General features: G+C 36.4%; 1 protein-coding gene across 1 annotated transcript in view; it reads left to right on the top strand.

The window, feature by feature from the left end:
* The window catches only part of CFTR (CF transmembrane conductance regulator), a 165,274-nt gene that overhangs the window by 89,181 nt on the left and 53,086 nt on the right, over positions 1-23,007 (top strand). The window contains exons 12-18 of the mRNA XM_064575631.1: positions 344-438; positions 2,546-2,632; positions 4,329-5,055; positions 7,027-7,155; positions 14,616-14,653; positions 15,110-15,360; positions 16,887-16,966. Coding sequence (XP_064431701.1) covers positions 344-438; positions 2,546-2,632; positions 4,329-5,055; positions 7,027-7,155; positions 14,616-14,653; positions 15,110-15,360; positions 16,887-16,966 — 1,407 coding nt within the window. The remainder of the gene's footprint in view (positions 1-343; positions 439-2,545; positions 2,633-4,328; positions 5,056-7,026; positions 7,156-14,615; positions 14,654-15,109; positions 15,361-16,886; positions 16,967-23,007) is intronic.

Here is a 23,007-nt window from a genome sequence, read left to right as displayed (position 1 = left end):
TTAAAGGAGTGAGTTTAAATTGGAAGGTAACGGCAGACCTGTGGATAATATACACACGTTTACATACCCATACATGTACATTTAGTTTACCTTTTGACTTTTCCAATTCTTATTTCACTGTCATGAAGGACATTCTAAAAAATAAAGAAAAAATTTATTTCTAAAATTTCAGCCATGTTCTGCCCAATTAAAGTGGATTTGAAATAATTGAGATGTGGTGTTTTAAATTTCAGCTATGGTTAGAGCCACAGTCTGCTATATGATTACATTTGAAGGAAAATGTACCTTTCAAGTTCAGAAACATACTAACAATTGCTCTCTAACTTCCTGTTTTTGATAATAGGACATTTCCAAGTTTGCAGAGAAGGATAATACTGTCCTTGGAGAAGGTGGAATCACACTGAGTGGAGGGCAGCGAGCAAGAATTTCCTTAGCAAGGTGAATATCTGATTATTGGTTCAGCGAGCATTTGTTGTAAATATCAAGCATGTAAAAATTATAGACACTTCTCTATTTTTTATATTCTGTTTCTGAAATTGAAAAATGCCTGGGGTTTTATTATTAGCAGGTTAAGAATCACCTTTAGGAACTATAGATAATGATTTAGTATTCATATTTGATGAAGGTGATGGCTTTTTCAAATTGCATGCTCTTTGGCATCTGTATATTTGTTTGCCTTATGGTATGATTTAGTACAAGTAAAAAACTCTGGGATTCTGCACAGCACAAGGAAAAAAGTGTGTTTTCGTTAAGTCTATCACAGGGCCCCCCATTTCCCCCCACCCCACAATGCACTTGCCTGCTTTAACCTTCTGTTTCTCCTTATTGGTTTACATAAACATATATTTTCAAATTTTCAACATAATTAGTAATGTTCATAACAAAAATAGTAAGGCAAATGATGTCACATGGCTTCAAGTCTGTAATCTTTAGGGAACAATAAATAGAACAAGCACATCTAACATTGTGGGGGACAGTGAAGTTCCTTGGTAGAGACATTCTTAGTCTAAGCATTTTGAGCTGTCCAAGAGAAGCACGTAAAGTTAATTTGTGTCAAGAAGAAAACTTTGTGGTTAAACTGTAACTTTCAGTTTAAAAAATTATTGGTAATATGAGAAGTCAATTGTTCCTCCAGTTTTATTTGAATAGGATTCTTACTGTGTTGCCAAGGTCGTTAACAAGAAATCACATTGACTTATTGACATGTTGGCTCCTTATTGATTCTTACTCTGATTGGAATTTGTCATATGTTGCCCAGTTTTGGATGGTGAATGTACTATTTCCATTTCTTGAGAAACTGTGGTCATAGAGGTGAAGGAGAGAGAGAGAGAAGTAAGAACTGAGTAGTAGGGAGCAAAGACCTTGAGGGTACATTTTGATGGGGTCTTTTATCTAGCTCTTGCATGTTATCTTCAAAAATAATTTACACTGCAAAAATTCTTTTAGATTTCACTTTGCCTTTTTGCCATTTCTGACTTTTTAAAAAAATTACTTCTCTCAGTTACAAGCTGATTGAATACAATTTTTATAGAAAGGACCAAGAATTATACGTAAACACTGAATCCTATGTGTGGGATAGGGGTCGTGTCACTAACAGCCACACCTGAAAAATTAAACGTTGTGAAGATTTAATCTCATCTCCATTAACATGGGACTATATCTTCATCTGTTCTCAGATCAATTTGATGAAGACTTTACTTCCTCATAAAATTTTTTTTTTTTTACTTAAAAAGTAAAACTGATACGGGTGTCCATTTTTGTTGTGAATTATTTATCCTTCCCTTGTTTGGCATTCTTGTAAATATGGTACAAAGACTGAAACTCTGGGGAACAAAATGCAATAGTAATATTACAGCAACAACAATTTGCTGGTAGTGGTCAACACCGAAAAACATGAAGATGTTTTTCTTAGGTAGTCCTGCTATTTAGTTGTGGTCTCTGACATTTTACAGTGTTGAAACAGTCTGTTTTCTTCTTCTTTTTTTTTTTTTTAAAGATTTTATTTATTTATTTGACAGAGAGAGAGATAGCGAGAGCAGGAACACAAGCAGGGGGAGTGGGAGAGGGAGAAGCAGGCTTCCCGCTGAGCAGGGAGCCTGATGCGGGCTCGATCCCAGGACCCTGGGATCATGACCTGAGCCGAAGGCAGACGCTTAACGACTGAGCCACCCAGGCGCCCCAGTCTGTTTTCTTCTTTGCTTTCCCACCAACATGCAAGATCTCTGAGGGCAGGGATTGTGCCATTTTTACCATTGTATTCCCAGCACATAGCATGGTGCTTGGCTCTGAACAGATACGATTATTAAAAATTTTCTTTTTTTTTTTTTAAGACAATATTTTAAATTGTATGGTATGGTGTGATTCAGTTTAACTTCTGCTAGTTTATGCCACTTACATTTAGCAAAGCCACTTCAGTCGTTCTTGGATAATGTGAAAACCATAAAAATCATTTATGACTTACCTTTTTGCTTCTCATTTAGAATTGTCTCCACTAAATGACAGGAAATATTTAAAAAATCGAATTTATTATCCATTTTCTTTTTAGAGCAGTATATAAAGATGCTGATTTATACCTACTAGACTCTCCTTTTGGATACCTGGATGTTTTAACAGAAAAAGAAATATTTGAAAGGTATGTTCTTTGAATAATTTATAATGCTCATGCTAAAAGGGGAGAAGGAACACCATCAGAGACTGCATTTTACCCTTGAGAATTATGGCCACCATTGTGACTCACTGTGGCAGAAAGAGACATAGCCCTCACTCAAATCTGATCTTCCCTTCACAGTCAAAATTCAGGATCACTTCCGTTAAAACCTTTTCTGATTACCTCATGGTAAACCAGTTTCTTCCATTTTATTGTGACAACAATCACTCTCTATATGGTTTTTGCAGTATTATTACCTTGTGGCATATATTATTTGAACTGGTTATTGTACTTAACGTTTTTACTCTTCTGTGTTAGATACGATATTTCTTAAGAAACTAAACAAGCTGAATGTTTTAATGCAGGTGACTGCTCAGACTATTCGTCTACCTTGATACCGCCTACAGAACTTCTTCCTTAGTCACACAAAACTGGGGATATACATTTCATGGGAGCCCCCACTAGGGCTCAATGTATGTAAAATTCCTAAGAGGAGCAGTTTGTTATATGATTTGATTTCAGTTTCAAAATGATTTCATGAACCATAAAGTAGTTTATTAGGAGAATTACTATAATGCTCTTCTAATATAAAGATGTTTTAAGCAATAAGGATGTAGAGGTGTGTGTGTGTATAAAATGGTTGCATTACCCCTAGAAGCACCTTTCCTAGAATTTAAATTTAATACCTAAGAGTTCTACAGTCCTAAGAGTGTGATAAGTAACTTCTTACTAATATAAACTTTGTTAGCCAAATTAGTATGTTAAAGTATAATCTAGAATGATGCCTCTTTCTTTCCCTCCCTTCCTTCCGTCCTTCCTTCCTTCAGATTTTATTTATTTAATTGAGAGAGAGAGCTAGCATGAGCGTGGCAGGGAGGGGCAGGAAGAGAGGGAGAAGCAGACTCCCCACTGAGCAGGGAACCCAAAGCAGGGCTAGATCCCAGGACCCCGAGATCATGACTCGATCCGAAGGCAGATGCTTAACTGACCGAGCCAACCAGGTGCCCCTAGAATGATGCCTCTTTCTATACAGTATGTGTCTTAATGTCTAAAAGAAATTGGTCTCCTTAGATGGTTCTAGTCAGGATTTACTTTTAAACTAAAAGGAAATTTTATTAGAGGAGGGTCAAATTTATTATTCAGTTCTCAGGTTTATTGATTTTTTTTTAACAAATCAGATTAGTCTTAATACAAGCTCTTGAGAACTAAATTCCTAGCCAACTTAAAAATGTAAAAGGAAATTAATAGGAAATGTAAAGAATGAGAAAGCTCTGGCATTTTTAAAGGACGCAGAAATATAGATCCCCAGGGATCTTTAAAGGTTATCTAACAATTCTTTCATTTTCTAGATGAACAAACCAAGACCCACAGGGTAACCAATTTGCTCAAATCCAACATTTATTTAATATCAGATATTTAATTTCACTCTAGATCTGTTAACACTCAACTTTATGATATAGCATACTCTAATAATTCAGTAATATATTTCATGCTATAATAATTCAAGAGGTACCAAATTAATTGCTGTTATTTACTTGTAGAATTATTTTAAGTATAATAATGACTTTTTATGATAGATGTTTTATATAAGAACACATTAATGTTAAAATGCAACACAAAGACTTGTAATAAAGTGTTTATATAATTGATATCTTATTTATATCTTTTTATATTCTTAAAGCTGTGTCTGTAAATTGATGGCTAACAAAACTAGGATTTTGGTCACTTCTAAAATGGAACATTTAAAGAAAGCTGACAAAATATTAATTTTACATGAAGGTAGCTGCTATTTTTATGGGACATTTTCTGAATTACAAAGTCTACGGCCTGACTTCAGCTCAAAGCTCATGGGATATGATTCTTTTGACCAGTTTAGTGCAGAAAGAAGAAATTCAATCATAACTGAGACTTTACGACGTTTCTCTTTAGAAGGAGATGCAGCTGTCTCCTGGAATGAAACAAAAAAGCAATCTTTTAAACAGACCGGAGAGTTTGGTGAAAAAAGGAAGAACTCTATTCTTAATCCAATCAATTCTATCAGAAAATTTTCGATTGTACAAAAGACTCCATTACAAATGAATGGCATCGAAGAAAATTCCGATGAGCCCTTAGAGAGAAAGCTGTCCTTAGTTCCAGATGGTGAGCAAGGAGAGGCCATCCTGCCTCGAAGCAACATGATCAACACTGGCCCCACGTTTCAAAGACAACGAAGGCAGTCTGTTCTGAATCTGATGACGTGCTCCCCAGGAAACCAAGGTCAAAGCTTTCACCAAAGGACAGCCGCATCCACCCGGAAAATGTCGCTGGCCCCTCAGCCAAACTTAACCGAAATGGATATATATTCAAGACGGTTATCTCAAGATAGTGGCTTGGAAATAAGTGAAGAAATTAACGAAGAAGATTTAAAGGTATGTATAAATGATCAGTGGTTTTGTGTTTGGCACAGAGTGCAACTGAGTGAAATGCAGTATATAATGTGATACAAAACTTACTCAAATTATGAGCTGAAGATGAGGATTATTTTAAGATTCAGAAAGTCCGGAGTCCATAAATTCTGTAAGCAACTTCAAAATGTACAAGAATAAACTATTTCCTTTGGCAATGGATATCTCTCTTCCCGTAAAATGTATTGAAAGGGCTAGTGTTGGGTCCTTGAGTGGGTCAGTGATAATCATTATTATAAACTAGATAAATTGTAAATTATTATAAATCTGCTTTGTTACCACCTTAAAACCTCTGTGGGGAGAAGTGGAGTATAAATAAATATATAAACAAATAACAGCTTCAGTTATTTAGAAGCCAAGAAGTATTTGGTATGCAGGTAGCCTAAGTAAGGTATATAAGCATCTAGTCTCTTGACAGGACTAACTAACTAACTAACTAACTAACTAACTAACTAACTAACTAACCCATATTCTGGTTTATACATCAGTCTTAACCTGAATTTGTGTGGGCTTCTTTTTATCTTTTAAATTGGCTTTATAAGGTGGCTCTCTGGACAGGTTTCTCTTAAAGAAGGTATATGAAACTCAATGTATACTAGTGTCAGCCTTCAGATAGAAAGTCTTCTATATTAAGTTTTAAAGAATGAAATGCTTTATTCTTCAAATAGGAGGCAACATAAAAGAGGAGGGTTTTCGTTTATTGTGTTTTGTTTTTTGCTAGAAAAATTCCTCAAGTGCCTTGCGTGAATTGGGCAGCATTGTAATGAATTGACTGTTTAATAGTGTAGATCATTTAAGAGCAGTATGACCTTTGGCAAGGCACAAGTCATTTGACATCTTTGGACCCAAATTTCCTCTTCTGTAAAATGAGAGAACAGAACAGGTGATCTCTAAAATGCATACTTTCAGCATTTCTATGATTTTACAAAGGTTTCCTAAGGGATGGTTTATGCGTATGGTTTTAATATCAATCTGAATGAATCTCTCAAACCAGAACCTATAAATTTCGTTGTAAAGAATGATCTCTTTAACTGATAATAGTTAGTATTTCGGATCACTTCTGTGCCAGGCACGTATATTTCACCCCCACCACTACCCCAGGAGGTACGTAGCCTTATCCTCATTTACAGATAAAAAAACTAGAGTTTGGAGAAGTCCAGCTGCCTAAACTCAGGCAGCTCCTAGGATGTCAGTGGTGGTGTTCAGATTCAAATCCAGGTTTATTTGCTTCCAAAAATCTTTACGTCGAATCAGTGTGCTATATTTCAATTTCATAGAACCTCTTCTTTGAGTTTCTGGGGCTTCTTTTATGAATTTTGTTGACTTCTTAAGAAACAAAAGTATCTTTTCCCTTGGGACTATCTGGGTTTGCTCTTTTTCAAATTTTGGAAACGCATCCACCAAAGGACAAATAAAGACCACCAGGGAAATATACTAAAGATTAGAGTTATATAACTTATGTCATATTTGGAAAGGGAGATAATCCCAGCTCCTGAGGAACATACAAACATCAGCTGGCCTTCCTGTCTCTTGGCAGACCTCTGTAGCCAGCGAAATTCCAAACTGTATTTGTCCACGGACCCCTGAAGAAATGGGTTAAATCACGGAGAGTTCTAGGCAACTTCAACTTGGTGGTACTATTTATTTGATAACAGGTGTGATGTTGTTACATTAAAATGGCAAAAAATGTCCAAAATCAATACAATTGTATCATCAGGGATTTACTTCTAGAATTTTGAAAAATTACAGCATTTCTCATTTTTCAAAAAGCTGTGTTGCTCCAGCGGACGTTATTCAGAATGGTTCGGATTTGTTGAAACTCATTTAGCTTCAAATACCAGTGTTCCTTTTCCCACACATTCATTCAAAATAACGCCACAAGGGTGATGTGAAACTGTGTTGTGTCCCTGTAGTAACCATGATTCTTTCTGTTAGGAGTTCTTTTTTGACGATGTGGAGAGCATACCACCAGTGACTACATGGAACACATACCTTCGATATGTTACTATCCACAAGAGCTTAATTTTTGTGCTAATTTGGTGCTTAGGTATTTTTCTGGCTGAGGTAAGAATTTTCTGTTGTAAAGTATTACTGTGATTTAAAGTTACATTAAGAATAGTTTGGAAGGGTATATACATATATATGCATATATAATATGTATATATCTATGCATAGATATATATGTGTATATTTACAATTTTACATTATATAATGATATGTATAGTTTTATATAGTTCTATTGCTGTTTTCCTGTTTCATATACAGCATATAAAATATACTTAAATCATCTATTTCAAGAGCTTTTAGTAGAGAGGCTCAAAACCTCTAAGTAGAATGCCTTTATACGGATTGAAATAAAACAGTGAAAATTATTCTGTACTCAATTTTACGTTCATTTGACTATAGATAGTGCATTATTGAATATGCAAATAACGAATCACCACCTTTAAATGAAATTGAAATAAATATGTATTAGTGGCGTGGTGACCGTTTTAAGCCATCATTTCAGAGAGACGCATCACCCGCTTGCTTATAGAATTTGTCTGTCTTTGGTGCCACCATCTCGGTCTCTTTGTCACATCACATCACATCACCAGGATCAAACAACAAGGGAGGGAAGTGCAAACAGCATAGTAGGGCTGCAAGTGCAGTACACAACAATGTAAGAGGTTCTTGAAGCTGGATGGTGGATGAGGCTTCTCTGTAGATGAGGAGCAGCCACCAAAGTGCTAAAAGGAGCCTGGCAGAGAATGTCTGTGGGTGAAGTGGCTCAGAGGCTGAATGGAGAGCATTTGCCCTCCAGTTGTCCAATGGGGCCAACGGAAATGCGCACCAGCCAAGGACGTGCCATGAGGGAAGTTGGGATCAGTTTTGCTAAATCTTTTTGTTTATTGAGATTTTTTTTTTTTCTGTGAAGCCTTCCCATTTTTTAAGTGTAGATAGTTGATTAAATAAAAACAAAAAATGAACGCTAGGTAGATTCAACAAAACACATGTGTGGATTGGATTCAGCCTGTGAATGACTAGTTATCCTAGATATTTATTCCAGGGGACACCGCTGGATGCTCCCTAATATACAAGCTAAATCTGACATGAAGACCCATACTGCCTTCAGGGAAGAAATGACCCAGGTGAAGAACTGCCTCGCCTGAGACAGTGTAAATGTATATGTAACCAAAACCCAATCTTATAGCTACAGGTGTTTTCCTATTGTTGGGATGTTTCTAACCTCAGTGGAGAGGTCTACATAGAATATCATCACTTCTCCCTGACCAACTAAGATAGTGTTAAACATCTAAAGGCATATATATATATATATATAAGCATATATATATATATAGCAAAAAGTTGTACATACTGTTTCATCTATAAACCATCAGTTTCCATTTGATCCTTGAGTTCTGGTGATGTCTCTTCTTTTTTTTTTTTTTTTAAGATTTTATTTATTTATTTGACAGAGAGATAGAGAGAGAGCACAAGTAGGCAAAGAAGCAGGCAGATGGAGAGAGAGAAGCAGGCTCCCCGCAGAGCAGAGAGCCTGATGCGGGACTCGATCCCAGGACCCTGAGATCATGACCTGAGCTGAAGGCAGCCGCTTAACCGACTGAGCCACCCAGGCGCCCGATGTCTCTTCTTTTGTAAATTAAGACACCCGATGGAGGTTGGCTGAGTTGTAGTGTAGTACAGTACCAAATGTGGGGTCACATAGCCTTGGCCGTGACCTCAGACTGTCTTGTTAACACTATGAAACTGAGCAAGGTAGTCAACCACTCTGAGCCTCAATATACTCATCTACAAAATGGAGATTGTAATGGTACCAACTTCCTTGGTCATGTTTGTGAGTTAAGACACATCATGGCTGTAAAGCACTTAATATGGGGCTTGGCACAGGGTGAGCAATGCTAGTTGCTGTTCTCATTGATGCCCTTAATAGTCTTACCATTTTTATAAAGCTCAAGATAGTTTGAGGTGAGCAAGTCCATAAACTGAGATATAATGAAAGTTTCAATAATCGCTTTTATACTTTAATTAAAATATGGGGTTGGGTAATTTGACACTCTCGCATGAGTCATAAAAATTGCTTTGAAATGTATTTTAAATTTACCTCATTAATCTCTGCTAGTCATGCCAAATGACCAACATTAATGGAATGAAACCTAGTCCTGTGCCACATTTATTCTCAAACCAGCCCTTCGTAACTGTTAATGATTTAAATCTCTGCACTGAAAGGTCACCTTTCTTGACTGTCCTCAGTTTATAGAGTTACGTAAGAAAAAAGGGTCCTATCTGAATATGGCAATGATTTATGTTAATTTATAGGATCTTTGTCCTATCCAGCTCCATAGAGTTGAACTTAATGCTCCTTTCAAAATGGTGTATAATTGATTAACTAATTAGTGATTGAACATTGAGCTGCTGCACATGCATACAATATTACTAGCTCATTTAATCAAGAAGACAGTGTTCCTTTGTCTTGAAGTTAGAAACTAAATTACAAGAGAGGAGGTAAATGATTAGTGGAGCCCTCCCAGTTATTGCCAAAAAAAAATGTCTTTTTAATGGACAGAACACATTGATAATGCCATTTTCTAGGCAAGAAGTGATATACTATGATTAGCCTTTTTGGCCAGTATCCTAGGGGCATTGCCAATAAACTATCAAAATTTTGAGTAATAAACCTTGGTGATAGTAGACAGATAGCAATTGTCTTAATGATGTGCACAGTTATATAGCTAAACACTGATGTTCACAATTCTGTCACCTTCTTTGAATCAAAATTTACAGTTTTTCTTTTAGATTAAGCTTCTTTCTTGATACCAGTGTGCCCCTTTCTCATTACAATTGACATATCTCATTAGTATGCATCATGGTGCAGGTACTCACCCCAGAAGATAACTTAGTTCTTTTAAACCTTGTTTAGAGCCTCATAGTCATCATGATCAGAAAGCCTGAAGAGAGGTTAAGATACACTTCTTCCTTGATGACAGTAATTTATCCATTTTTAGTTTTCATAGGCACCATACTTCAGTTTAGATGTTATGATTTTATAGAGTAGGTTCCATACGCTTCCCTTTCTTATTTCTTCAAAGCATGAAATGTTACCACATATCATTAATGTGTTATTTTGATAAGGGAGTCAGTCTACCTTTATATATTTGTACGATTTTTTCTACTGCAAAGCAATATTTTCTATAAGTTCTTCGATATCAGCACCAAGGGTATAGGCTATAAAATTTCTTTATTTTTTAAAGGTTTTATTTATTTACTTGAGAAAGAGAAGCAGAGAGAGAGAGAGCATGAAAGGAGGGATGGGGAGGGGCAGAGGGAGAGGGAGAAGCAGACTACCCGATGAGCAGGGAGACCGACATGGTGTTCGATCCCAGGACCCTGGGATCATGACCTGAGCGGTAGGCAGCCACTTAACCAACTGAGCCACCCAGGTGCCCCAAGGCTATAAAATTTCTATAATGTTGGGCTTTCTAGTGCTTCTGCTTGGCAGTACATCCCGGAGTAGGTATAGAAGAAATGCAAAGAAGAGTAGGAGACAGTTTCCTGCTTCTTCTTACAACAACCAGAGGGTATTGTTGACTGGAGTATCTCAAGATCCTAAGTTTAGTATTTTCATTCTGTAATTTTTAAGAGATGTGTCAGAGTACTGCTGTATCCTATTCTTTTATGATTTATTTTCTCTTTGTTAAGAAGGAAGCTCTGGGTAGCTTTATATTACTAGTAAAATAGATATGTACTATACTCCCATAATAATTCTGTTGTAACTGATTAATAATCATCCTTTCAATGCAGCTTTACTTACCATGGGTCTATGTTTACTCATTCAACACATATTTCTTTCAGTGTGACAGGCACAATTCTGTGTATATGGTGTGTGCCGTGTGTATAGTGAACTAATGGGTAGAATGCACTAATGCACTTATGTTTATAATGTTAACAGAACACTTATGATACTGTGTTCCTTTGGTGAAAACTCAAAATAACAGTTGTATTTTAATAGATATTCATTTACATACAGATCTGATTATGTGACTTAAGAGGTAGCTCTGAATTCTGTGTATATAGAAACTGGTAGAATAAATTGGTTTGGATTCTTTAACTATACCCTACATTACATGAGATGTTATCTGCTTTTCCAAATCTGTTTTTTTTTTTAAAGATTTATTTATTTATTTCAGAGAGAGTTGGGGAGGGAGAGAGGGAATCTCAAGCTGACTTCCCACTGAGCACAGAGCCCAAGGCAGGCTCGATCCCACGCCCCTGAGATCATGACCTGAGCCGAAATCAACATCAGATGCTCAACCAACTGAGCCACCCAGGCGCCCCAATACTGGCTACTTCTTTTTCATCTTGGGATCATTTGCACAGTTCATAAATCATCATCTTTGTCATTCATGGAGCTGTCCTTAGAGATGCCATCATCAGATTTTGGTTGCAGAGATGTAATCATCAGATTATTACATGAATATGTAATATTGTCTATACCCCTATAATTATTATTATCTATGCATGTGCTGTAATACAGTAGCCACCAGCAATATATGACCATATAAATTAAATGAAATTAAGTAAAATAAAATCAAATTTAAAATTCAGTTCCTCAGTCACACATAGTAGCCACATTTCCAGTGATCAAGTGTCCCCTATGGTAAGTGACAACAATATTGAACAATGCAGATATAGAATATTTTTATTATTGTAGAAATTTATTTTTGACAGGGCTGATTTAGACTGTACCGTTTTCTAGGTGATATGGATTGAAGTTTAAAACCCTAAAAAAATAAAATAAAAATAAAGGCCTTTTGCTTTTCCCTTTTAATGACCCAGGACTCTCACTCTATCATAAACTGCAGGAACTTTACAACTTTGAAACATTTTGAAATGAAATGATAGAACTTGCTTAATCAATTGTTCCTATATGCCCCAAATATTTGTACTAATATCATTATATCAAGTCCTTGGAAGTGTTTTTGTTCCAGTCAACAAAAGTAGTTTGGGTTGGCAGTTCTGTGTCTCTACTTGCTAGTGGTCTCTATTCACAAAAGCCAGGAAATAACTTTGTATTACGTTGACTAGACCCGTTCTTTGGAAAACTGCTTTGGTTATTGTTCATTAGTAAATATTATAAAATATTTGTTCCTGGGATTTATTCTTATCCCGAGAATGTTGGCAATACCAGCAATATTGACGCTCCTTTAATTGGAACAAAGGGGGACTATTATAACCCAAGAGGGACTTAGAAGTATACCCTTATCTAGGTTCTTGAGTGATTTTTATCAGGCTTAGGAAATAGGAAAGCATTTATACTGGAACACAGACTTTTGAAATAGCCAGACTATTGCCTTATTTCTTGTCAATTTGAATTTTCTTAAATTTCAAGGAAACAGGAATTGTTTTTTTTTTTTCTTCTTTACTAATACAGTGCATGGAGGCTATGTGTGCAATAAAAAAAGTAGGAAAGTAAGAATGATGACATTAGATTTTTCATTATTGTACTCCTGATATGTGAATTTAACTACAACTTATACATCTCTTTAAAATACAGAACTTCATAATGTGATTTCTTAGTTAATGCCAAATGTTCTTTATGCATGTTTATATAGTACTGTTACTTTGAGTGTGAAAGAACACTTAGAGATTTCTTATACCAGGCATATTGGTTTCTTCTCTATTAATTTTTATGCTGTGTTAATTTTCAAATTATTTTACTCACAGTTTCTTGTTTTTTCTATTAGATCCTTTGGTAAAGTTAGTTTTGGGAGAATTGTATAATAATAGTCATTTCTAGTATTACAATTGTGATGGCATTAACACAAGATTGTCTCTCCACGGGGTTTAGGAGAGTAGAATACCAAATTGAAATAGAACTGAGTGCAGATCTCTTAAATATTGAAGGAACTAAAAATATAGCAGTGGTTAAAAAATTTTATTTTTTCAGTTAGGGTAGAGAATATCCCTTAGACAGAAGCGTCCACCTTGAGAAAGCCTGAATAGTACTAGTAAGTGTAGGTTTTAACCTGAAGTGTATGTTTTGTCTTTATAACAAAATGAATTTATAATAAACTGAATTTTTGTACTGTTGAGACTTTTTTGGGGATGAATAATCTTTTTCTAATTTTAATTTATTTATTTTTAAGTTTTTATTTTAATCACCCAGTGCTCATCACAAGTGCCCTCCTTAATCCCCATCCTCTATTTCACCCATCCCCGCACCCACCTCTCCTCTGGTAACCATCAGTTTGTTCTCTGTAGTTAAGAGTCTGTTTCTTGGTTTGTTTCTCTCTTTTTTTTCCCCCTTTGCTTATTTGTTTTGTTTCTTAAATTCCACAAATGAGTGAAATCATATGCTATTTGTTTTTTTCTGACTTACTTCGCTTAGCATTATACTCTGTAGCTCTATCCATGTCATTGCAAATGGCAAGATTTCATTCTTTTTTATGGCTAAATTGTATTCCACTGTGTGTGTATGTGTGTGTGTGTGTGTGTGTATCACATCTTCTTTATCCATTCATCAATCGGTGGATACTTGGGCTGCTTCCATATCTTGGCCATTATATATCATGCTGCTATAAAATATGGGTGCATGTATCCCTTTGAATCAGTGTTTTTGTATCCTTTGGGTAAATACCCAGTAGTGCAATTGTTGGATCGTAGGGTAGTTCTATTTTTAACTTTTTCAGGAACCTCCATACTGTTTCCCACATTGGCTGCACTAATTTGCATTCTACCCAACACTGCAGGAAGGTTCCGTTTTTTCCACATTCTTGCCAAAACCTGTTGTTTCTTGTGTTTTTGATTTTAGCCATTCTGACAGGTGTGAAGTAATATCTTATTGTGGTTTTGATTTATAGTACCCTGATGAGAAGTGATGATGAGCATCTTTTCATGTGTCTGTTGGCCATCTGTATGTCTGTTCATGTCTTCTGCCCATTTTTATTTTTTTAATTAAAAAAAATTTTTTTTTTCTGCCCATTTTTAAATTGGACTATTTGTTTTGGTGGTGTTGAGTTTTATAAGTTCTTTAAATATTTTGGTTGCACTGTTGAGACTTTTAACTAATTTTCACAAGTATTAATATCTTTTCCAATAATTAATTGGTTTCATAGGAAATTAGTCCCTCATCCATTGCAATAAATGAAATTATTTGTGACAACTAACTAAATTAATTATCTGCCAATAGGCTGATATTAATTTCTTCATAAGAAACAAAGTTTATTATTTAAAACATTTAACTGTAATCTTAGCTCTTCTGCGAGGTTCCATGAATAGTTCCTGTTGAATGATGGAGAGAAATGGCAAAGTATTTAATACAGTAAAATTTGAATTCTATTAACATGTTCTCACCACAAATAATGGTTTTTAGAACAATTATTGCACCTGCTGGACCCAGGAAAGCAAAGCAAAGGAAAATGAAACTGTGTACTTTGCCCTTGGTTGTGGTGGCATTAGAAGTGGGTATGGGAGGAATAGGTAGAGATGTTGAAAAAAGTCAGATGTGTATTGTTTTATTCCAGGTGGCTGTTTCTTTGGTTGTGTTGTGCATACTTAAAAGGTGAGTATTCCATGTCCTATTGTAGACTATATTTTGTTTCTATTGATTATATGGGTCTTATTAAATATTATAATATCCATGGTGCTTCATTTCCCCAAAGTATTATAGAAATGGAAAATTAAGTTCTTTTGTTTTAAATTGTGAGCGTGGGTAGTTTCTGCAGCTGTTTGCCAGTTCCTAAAGTGTTTAGTTTCCATAAAATGCAATAAAAATATTGAAAAGAACATTTTACATTTAGTATTTTCTCTGACTGCTTAGTGACCGTCAATTTTATCCGTTTTGATGGTGAAAAAATATACTCTACTTCATTGCAATAGTTAAGTCCTTGAGATCAAAGGCATAACTCATGCTAATGAAATATGTTATCTTCAGACTCAAGTTCAGTTTTGTCTACATGTATTGGAAATTCAATGGGAAAGTTTGGTTGCCAAATAACGATTTCTTTTTGCTTTGCAGAACAGCTTCTCAAGACAAAGGGAATAGTACTCAGAGCATAAACAGCAGTTATGCAGTGATTTTTACCAATACCAGCGAATATTATGTTTTTTATATTTATGTGGGAGTAGCTGACACTTTGTTTGCTCTGGGACTCTTCAGAGGTTTACCACTGGTGCACACTCTAATCACAGTGTCGAAAATCTTACACCACAAAATGTTACATGCTGTTCTTCAAGCACCTATGTCAACCCTCAACGCGTTGAAAGCAGGTATTTGACTAAGCATACAAAGTGATACTGCTGATCCACAATCAAAAGGTGATACGATTTTGTTGGTTTTCTAGCAGCAGCGTTGGCTTTTGATGGAGGCATCTTCCTTCTGACTGACATGCACATTTCTTAGATGCTGTAGGCTGTCAGACATTGCTGCACCTCATGTTTCTGTCTTAGCTAACTAGAATAGCTTAGTTTGTTACACCATGTTGCTGATGGGAGTGTAGCAACAGAAAGAGGCCCTCTGGGTGAGTTGTCCTTCTCCATTCAGATATTTGGTCTACCCCTTTTTAGCCATCTTGTTGCCAATATACAGTATTATTTAAAAGAGAAGACTTGAAGTGACCAAGGAAAATATAAAATTCTCTTACTAATGACCAAGGAAAATATAAAATTCTCTTACTAATGAAGTCTTTGATGGGGTGGAATAATCTAGTTTCATATAACTGGTCAAAGATGATCAAATAAATTTGTTCTAAGGTTTTGTTTTCTTTGTGTGTGTGTGTGTGTGTGTGTGTAAGTGGAGTAATAAATCCCAAATATATTTTTAAAGTATTTTTACAGTACTGTAGAGGTTGGTAAAAGGGCAAACACTTGCCCTTTAAGATAATAAGGTCTGAGGAACTAAGGTATAACATGGTGACTGTAATTGAAAACACTATATTATATAATTGAAATTTACTAAGAGAGTAAAACTTGAATGTTCCCACCAAAAAAGGTAATTATGAGAGACTATGGGAAACTTCTTTGGGGTAGCATTAAATATTAAACTAAGAATTTTGGACTTTATCATGCAGTTAATGGGGGGTTGAATGATAAGATTCAATATCACTTTGTTTGTACTGTATTATGTTTTATCTAATTGTGTCTTTAACTGCCCCTAGACAATGAATTCCTTAAGGGCAAGGAGCAAGGCTTATTCACCTGTTATCTCAGTGCCTGGCATTATGCCTGGCACATAGTAAACACTCCATATATAATTTTTTTCACTGGAGGAAAACATTATCAGACTTATAAACATGAGTCTGGAATTCAGAAGACAGGCTGAAGCTTAGATTGCCAGTAAAGAGGGCGGAAAGAGAGAACATGGCAAAGAAGGTCCACATAACAGGCAGGCAGAAATTAAGAGTAGCCATGGGTTCTGCAAAGGTATGTCAGAAAGGTATAGAAGTCAGTGGAGAAGGAGAGCCATACGTTATGGAATACAGATGTAAGGGAATGATGATAGCATATCCAGTAAATTATCATTAAATTCAAGCTTGCAAGTGTGAGATGGTAGTAGTAGGATGAATCTTAGAGCAATCTGCATTTTATGAAGGTTTAAAAGTAGGAGAACATAACTTGAGCACAGTTGCTCAGAATCTCTGTACAACACTAAACTTTTCTTAGTCCTTATTTGTCTTACTACATGCTAATTCTTATTTGAGTTCTGAAAGCTTCTGCTGTGATCCAAATTGATCAAATATTGATATGTCTCTTCAAGATTACTGTTTTTTGAGAAACGTATCTTCTTTATATTATAGGTGGAATTCTTAATAGATTCTCCAAAGATATAGCAATTTTGGATGATCTTCTGCCCCTTACCATATTTGACTTCATCCAGGTTTGTAAAAATAAGGATTATTAAGTGTCTTTACATTTATCATACTTTTAAAAATAATTAGAAAAAGAGGTAAATTAAGTTTTGCTTATTTTTCTTTTGAGAGTGGAAGTCCTATTTATTGTGTGAATTTTGTCAATATCAAAAGTCTTCAAAATAGGCATAAATTTAGTAAATTCAGGAGTAAGTCAGAACTGTTTACCTGATCCAAATGTAAGGCAATTCCTCATTTAGATGTAATAGCTGTGTACTTGGGAATGGTTTAAAAGATATAATAGACCATCTTTCCCCAAATCACTGTTCACAAAGTATGACATTTTTGACATTGGCATTACTGTTTGATGGAAGTCCCCTACCTCCAAAGGGCCGATGTTAAAAATGAAGAGCTATTCCTTGATGGGCTACAGTTTCAACCAATCTTATCCAGGAACACATTGGCCCAGATTAGCTAGCCAGCATCCTCACAGTAAGGACCATAATACAGCGACAGAAGTACAGATACATTTTCAAGCAGATGAGAGGGGAAAGAAAAATCCAGGACTGGTGAGGACTGCCCCTGGGTGACAGAGCTGAAGCTACCAGGGCAGCCTGGCTCCGAGCATGTATCCCTGGGGTGTGGTGATTGACTGGAGGTGAGAATGAGAAGAAAAGGAGGAGATGGAGATGAAGGTGACCTAAGGGATGCACATTAGGACTCCATGAGGGGCAGGACTTAAGGAGTGTTGTGAGTTAATGATCTTGGCTATTGGACTGGGCTTGAAAACAGCTTCCTGTATGGCTTAGATCGAGCAAATGCCACAGTCTCTGTGATCTCCTTGGAGAAACAATTGGAACATTGCAGCCCATCTTAGGATGAGTCATGAGTCATTCTCTACCTCTCCCCCACCCCGTTCCCCATAATAATACTTTATTTGAGAGGACCTGTAACACAAAATAAGGGCTACCACATTTGTGTATATATACAACTGACATTGGCAGGTGCAGAAAAACCAGATTGTCAGTTTGCCTCATCTGAAATGATTGGCACAATTAAACGCATTGACTGTTCCATGTGAACTATAGCATTTTGGATTTCCTTCAGTTGCTCTATTTAGAGATATAACTCAGCAATTGCTGCTGGAATTCTTTAACTGATGCTTTGGGGTCATGCATTTGAAGGACCAGGTCCCGTGTCTTTCTTTAAATGCAGTGTATTTCTTCCTCGTTCTAGGAGTGTAACTGACTAACTGACTGGTTAGGTACAACCTGGAACATGGACATCTTGACATGATTGCAAAAGGATTCACAAATGTTGGCCCTTGAGAATTTTTTTTTTTTTTTTTTTTTTACTTTTGTAGTTTACTATTGTCTGAATCAATGTGAAGCTCGCTTCAGAAATCCTGTGGGAGAAATATTTTTTAAATCTCTATTTTATGAATTAACCCTTTTTAGACACATGTGATGGCTCTCAAATTCTTTCTCTTATAGCAATGTGAATAGTTTCTGCTCAACTTCTAATGTTGTTGCAGTTCATTAGTTGTGGTTTCACAAGTAATTAGGCAGGGCTCTTTTATTTATTTAATTTCCCTATTTTATTTATAAGAGGGCCTCACATTAAGGAAGCATAATATATGATAATCAAATGGCAGTAAAAATCCAATTAGTTTCGATTTTATTTAAAAATCAGTCATTCGGGGCGCCCGGGTGGCTCAGTCGGTTAAGCCTCTGCCTTTGGCTCAGGTCGTGATCCTGGGGTCCTGGGATCGAGCCCCATGTCGGGCTCTCTGCTCAGTAGGGAGCCTGCTTCTTCCTCTCCCTCTGCTGCTCCCCCTACTCTCTCTCTGTGTCAAATAAATAAAATCTTAAAAAAAAATAAAAATAAAAGTCATTCCTCAGAGTTTTTATAAAAAACTCCTCTAGATTATGAGCTTCTCTGGTTATACTTAATTATGTTCACATTAAAGAAATTTATTCCAGTCACAGCGTTACAGGAACATATTTTTGCACGGAATAAGGCATACCTGTAAATTTCCTTTAAAAATTAACTTCTATTTACTCTTTTCCTAACATTTAATAACGTTCTAGCAAATTTGCTTTCTGGATCGGCACACTGTATAATGGACATGGAAGATCTAGATTCTCTTTCTAACCCGTAAAATAAGGTAGATAAATCTGATGATGGTCACTTTCAGGACTCAAGTTCTGTGCCTCAGATTGGCATACTGGAAATGGCCCATATATGACACATTTGCTCAGGCCATCCTTAGGCACTGAGGTCAGAAACTAATAATTTAGCACTGCGTGCAAAACTGAAGGCAGTGGTTTAATATATTTGATATTCTCGTTACACATAGAAACCTTAAATCCTGTCCTAGTTTTGAATTCAGAGTAGATAAGAAACAAGTCATTTTAGGCCAGATATTTTTGTGAGACAGAGAAAAACCATGTCTTGGCATCCTACGTATCTCCACGTTTGGGTGAATGATTCTTTTTTTTCATTAAATAGAAGCCGATGTATTTTAAAATACCAAAATCTTCTCTTTTCAGCCTCACAACCCTTAGGTCTTTTTGATTTCTTCTCTCTTATCCTAATACATGACTCCACACTGAGCCCTACTACTTTGATTTCCTCTGTGTCCTTCACATCTTTCCCCGCCCCATTCATTCTATTAATCCCATTAATCCCTTACTTAAAAATTCACTTAGGAATTAAATTCCAAACCTGGTATTCATTTCATTGTTTTATTTATTTATTTATTTTAAAGATTTTATTTATTTATTTGAGAGAGAGAATGAGATAGAGAGAGCATGAGAGGGGGGAGGGTCAGAGGGAGAAGCAGACTCCCTGCTGAGCAGGGAGCCCGATGCGGGACTCGATCCAGGGACTCCAGGATCATGACCTGAGCCGAAGGCAGTCGCTTAACCAACTGAGCCACCCAGGCGCCCTCATTTCATTGTTTTAAATAGGTATTTATTTATGTATCTATCTATCTATTCATTCATTAACTTACTGTAGATTTCAGAGTGATCCTTCACTCTTCTCATCTGCTCCAGCTTCCCAGCAATGCTAGGTGCCCTTCAGTGACAGGAATGTTTCTGAGCTGCTTTCAGTGTATGAAAATGTGCTGCCTACTTCTGGGACCATGAATGGATGGTGCCTTGCAGGCTTTACAGTCTGTTGAATTTTTTTTTTTTTTTCCTGAAGAAGTTTAGGATTTGGGTAAGGATGATTAGGAGTTAGAATTCTGTGCTGATATTTTCATCTTGTCTTGAATTCCTTCTTTTTATTTTGTGATGCCCTCACGAATGCTCCTGATCTGAAATGACTTGGTTCTTATCCAATGTGAATTAAAAACTAGAACAGAATTTAAGTTTTCTTTTGTAATGAGGATATCAAATTTATTAAAGCAGTGCTTTTAGTTTAGCCCACAGTGCTAAATTATTAACTTTTGACCTCAGTGCCTATAGATGGCCTCTTATGGAACAAACAGAATTATTTTTCTCAATACTTGGACTTCTTTGTCTCTTATTTCTCAGTTTGAGCTATGTTCTGGATGATTCTAATTGCTGGAAATTTATCTTGTGAGTGTTTCATAATTTCCAGTTGTACCCACCTTTCACATTCTTCTCTAACCCAGTGTGAGATCTTGGGTATTCTGATTACCCAATTCTACCTATCCTATTGTAATATAGTTGCATTTTTATTCCTAAGAATCTCTAGCATATCAGCAATCATGAAAAAAAAAAAGATCACTTTCTGTAACTAATGTTATAATCTAACAGGACCAAATTGGAATTATATGGTAAAAATAGCATAAGCCAAATGAACACAGTGCTGTTTACAACTGTCAACAGCAAATAAAAGATCCCGATCCTAATGGAGTAGCTGAATATTTCTATGGTGCCAGTGCAAGAGCCTTTGTCTTTCAGACATACTGGTGTTTAATGTGATGGTCCATTTTAATTAAACCATATTCCCTAGTTAATCATGCTTGGAACTTAATTTTTCTCCCCACCCCCCAAAGATCCTATTTCTGGGAAATAAATGTCTTTGGTTAAAAAACTGGTTTGCCATTGATGAAATCTTGTCAGTAACACAAGTAAGTAGGGCCTTTGGGTCTTTCTCATTGTATTGATAGCAGTCATAGGGCAAGAATGGAATAGGGAAGGGGCGCCTGGGTGGCTCAGTCGGTTAGGCGTCTGCCTTCTGCTCAGGTCATGATCCCAGAATCCCGGGAGCGAGTCCCGCGTCGGGCTCCCTGCTCCGCGGGGAGCCTGCTTCTCCCTCTCCTTCTGCGCCTCCACCCGCTTGTGCTCTCTCTCTTTCTCTCTCTCTCTTTCTCTCAAATAAATAAATAAATAAAATCTTTTTAAAAAAAAGAATGGAATAGGGAAGACTGTCCTTAGATTACTGAGTCATCGTGTGTACTTGGTCCAGTGTCTGGCACAGTAAAGACTTATCTGAGTATTTGTTGATGAGTGAGGGGCTGGCATGGCAGAATTGATTAGAGACATAGAGGCATTTTCCCCCTAGAAAGGTGTCATTGAGAGATCATCATCTGAAGTTTTAGATGAAAATAACAGTCCACTCAAAGGAGTTTTATGCAGCTCTTAGCTACCCCTATCCCCACTGACATCTAACAAAATGTTCTGCACTTCACTGCATCTGCTGGAAAAATGCATGTGTCACCCATGGAAATTGGTAGAGAACTGGCTCACTGATTATCATATGAATGTTCTAGTTTATTTTTCACTCTTGTTGTGACATTACTTAATACTTTATTGAAATGGGTTATTGTGGAGCAACTGTTAGCAGACCTTTTTATTTTATTTTTTATTATTTTTTAAAGATTTTATATATTTGTTTGACAGAGAGAGACACAGCGAGAGAGGGAACACAAGCAGGGGGAGCGAGAGAGGGAGAAGCAGGCTTCCTGCAGAGCAGGGAGCCCGATGCAGGGCTCGATCCCAGGACCTGGAATCATGACCTGAGCCGAAGGCAGATGCTTAATGACTGGAGCCACCCAGGCGCCCCATGACTTTTTTTCTTTTTAAAGTGTATGGATTTAGTGTCATGTGGAAACATGAGAATATAAGACTTTCGCTTGATTTCAAAGAACACCAGTATGGTTAGCTTGTTTCTAAGACTGTCAAGGGCTCCAGCGTTTTAGTGGATAATGTGAAAAGATATCTCTGATGGGCGGCTTGACTAAAGCACAAAGTTCATTTTGACAACATGTAAGATGGAAATAAAAATAAATCAGCCATATCCCCAAAATCTTTTTTTGAGCCTTTAGGTCATCTCCAATTATTTTGAGGAGTTGGAATAGAAGCGTTGGGGAGGGGAGTAAAATGTATTAAATATAATTTTTAAAAATCTTAAACATGAGTCAACTGTGTTTGGAAAAATTAAGTAGCTTGCCTAATTGACCAAGTCTTTTTTTTTTTTAAAGATTTTATTTTATTTTATTTATTTGAGAGAGAGAGAATGAGAGAGAGCACATGAGAGGGGGGAGGGTCAGAGGGAGAAGCAGACTCCCTGCTGAGCAGGGAGCCCGATGCAGGACTCGATCTAGGGACTCCAGGATCATGACCTGAGCCCAAGGCTGTTGCTTAACCAACTGAGCCACCCAGGCGCCCCGACCAAGTCTTCACTTAAACCAGATCTTTCTGACTCAAAAAGCGCCCAGATGAATGCCCAATTTTCAGAAATTGTCTGAACAAAATCAATCTTAAAATTTCACATTTATGCCAAATTATTTCAAAATTAAAAAATCATTATTTTAAAAGAAGGCCAGGCTAGAAAAGAAAATCATATTCATCTATGATTATTTATTGTACAGCATTTTAAGGCATATGGGAAATGAGAATATCCTGAGATTCAAGAACACCATGTTTTCAAAGCTTCACAATGTTATTCTAAGCAACCTGACCAATTTTTTGAATTTTGATAGAACTTATGAAAAACGTTACGTTCACGTGGCTGCCTTCCTACCAGATAGCTGCCCCTCGTGAAGAATGGAACAGAATGTGAAGAGCTTCTTTAAAAAGACCTCTCTGTCATA

Source organism: Mirounga angustirostris, unplaced genomic scaffold (assembly GCF_029215605.1).
Source record: "Mirounga angustirostris isolate CCGP_5_RB_7025 unplaced genomic scaffold, mMirAng1.0.hap1 SCAF_12, whole genome shotgun sequence".
NCBI classification, from domain to species: domain Eukaryota; kingdom Metazoa; phylum Chordata; class Mammalia; order Carnivora; family Phocidae; genus Mirounga; species Mirounga angustirostris.
The sequence above is the reverse complement of the archived record's forward strand: the minus strand, read 5'-3'. Positions and strand labels throughout refer to the sequence as shown.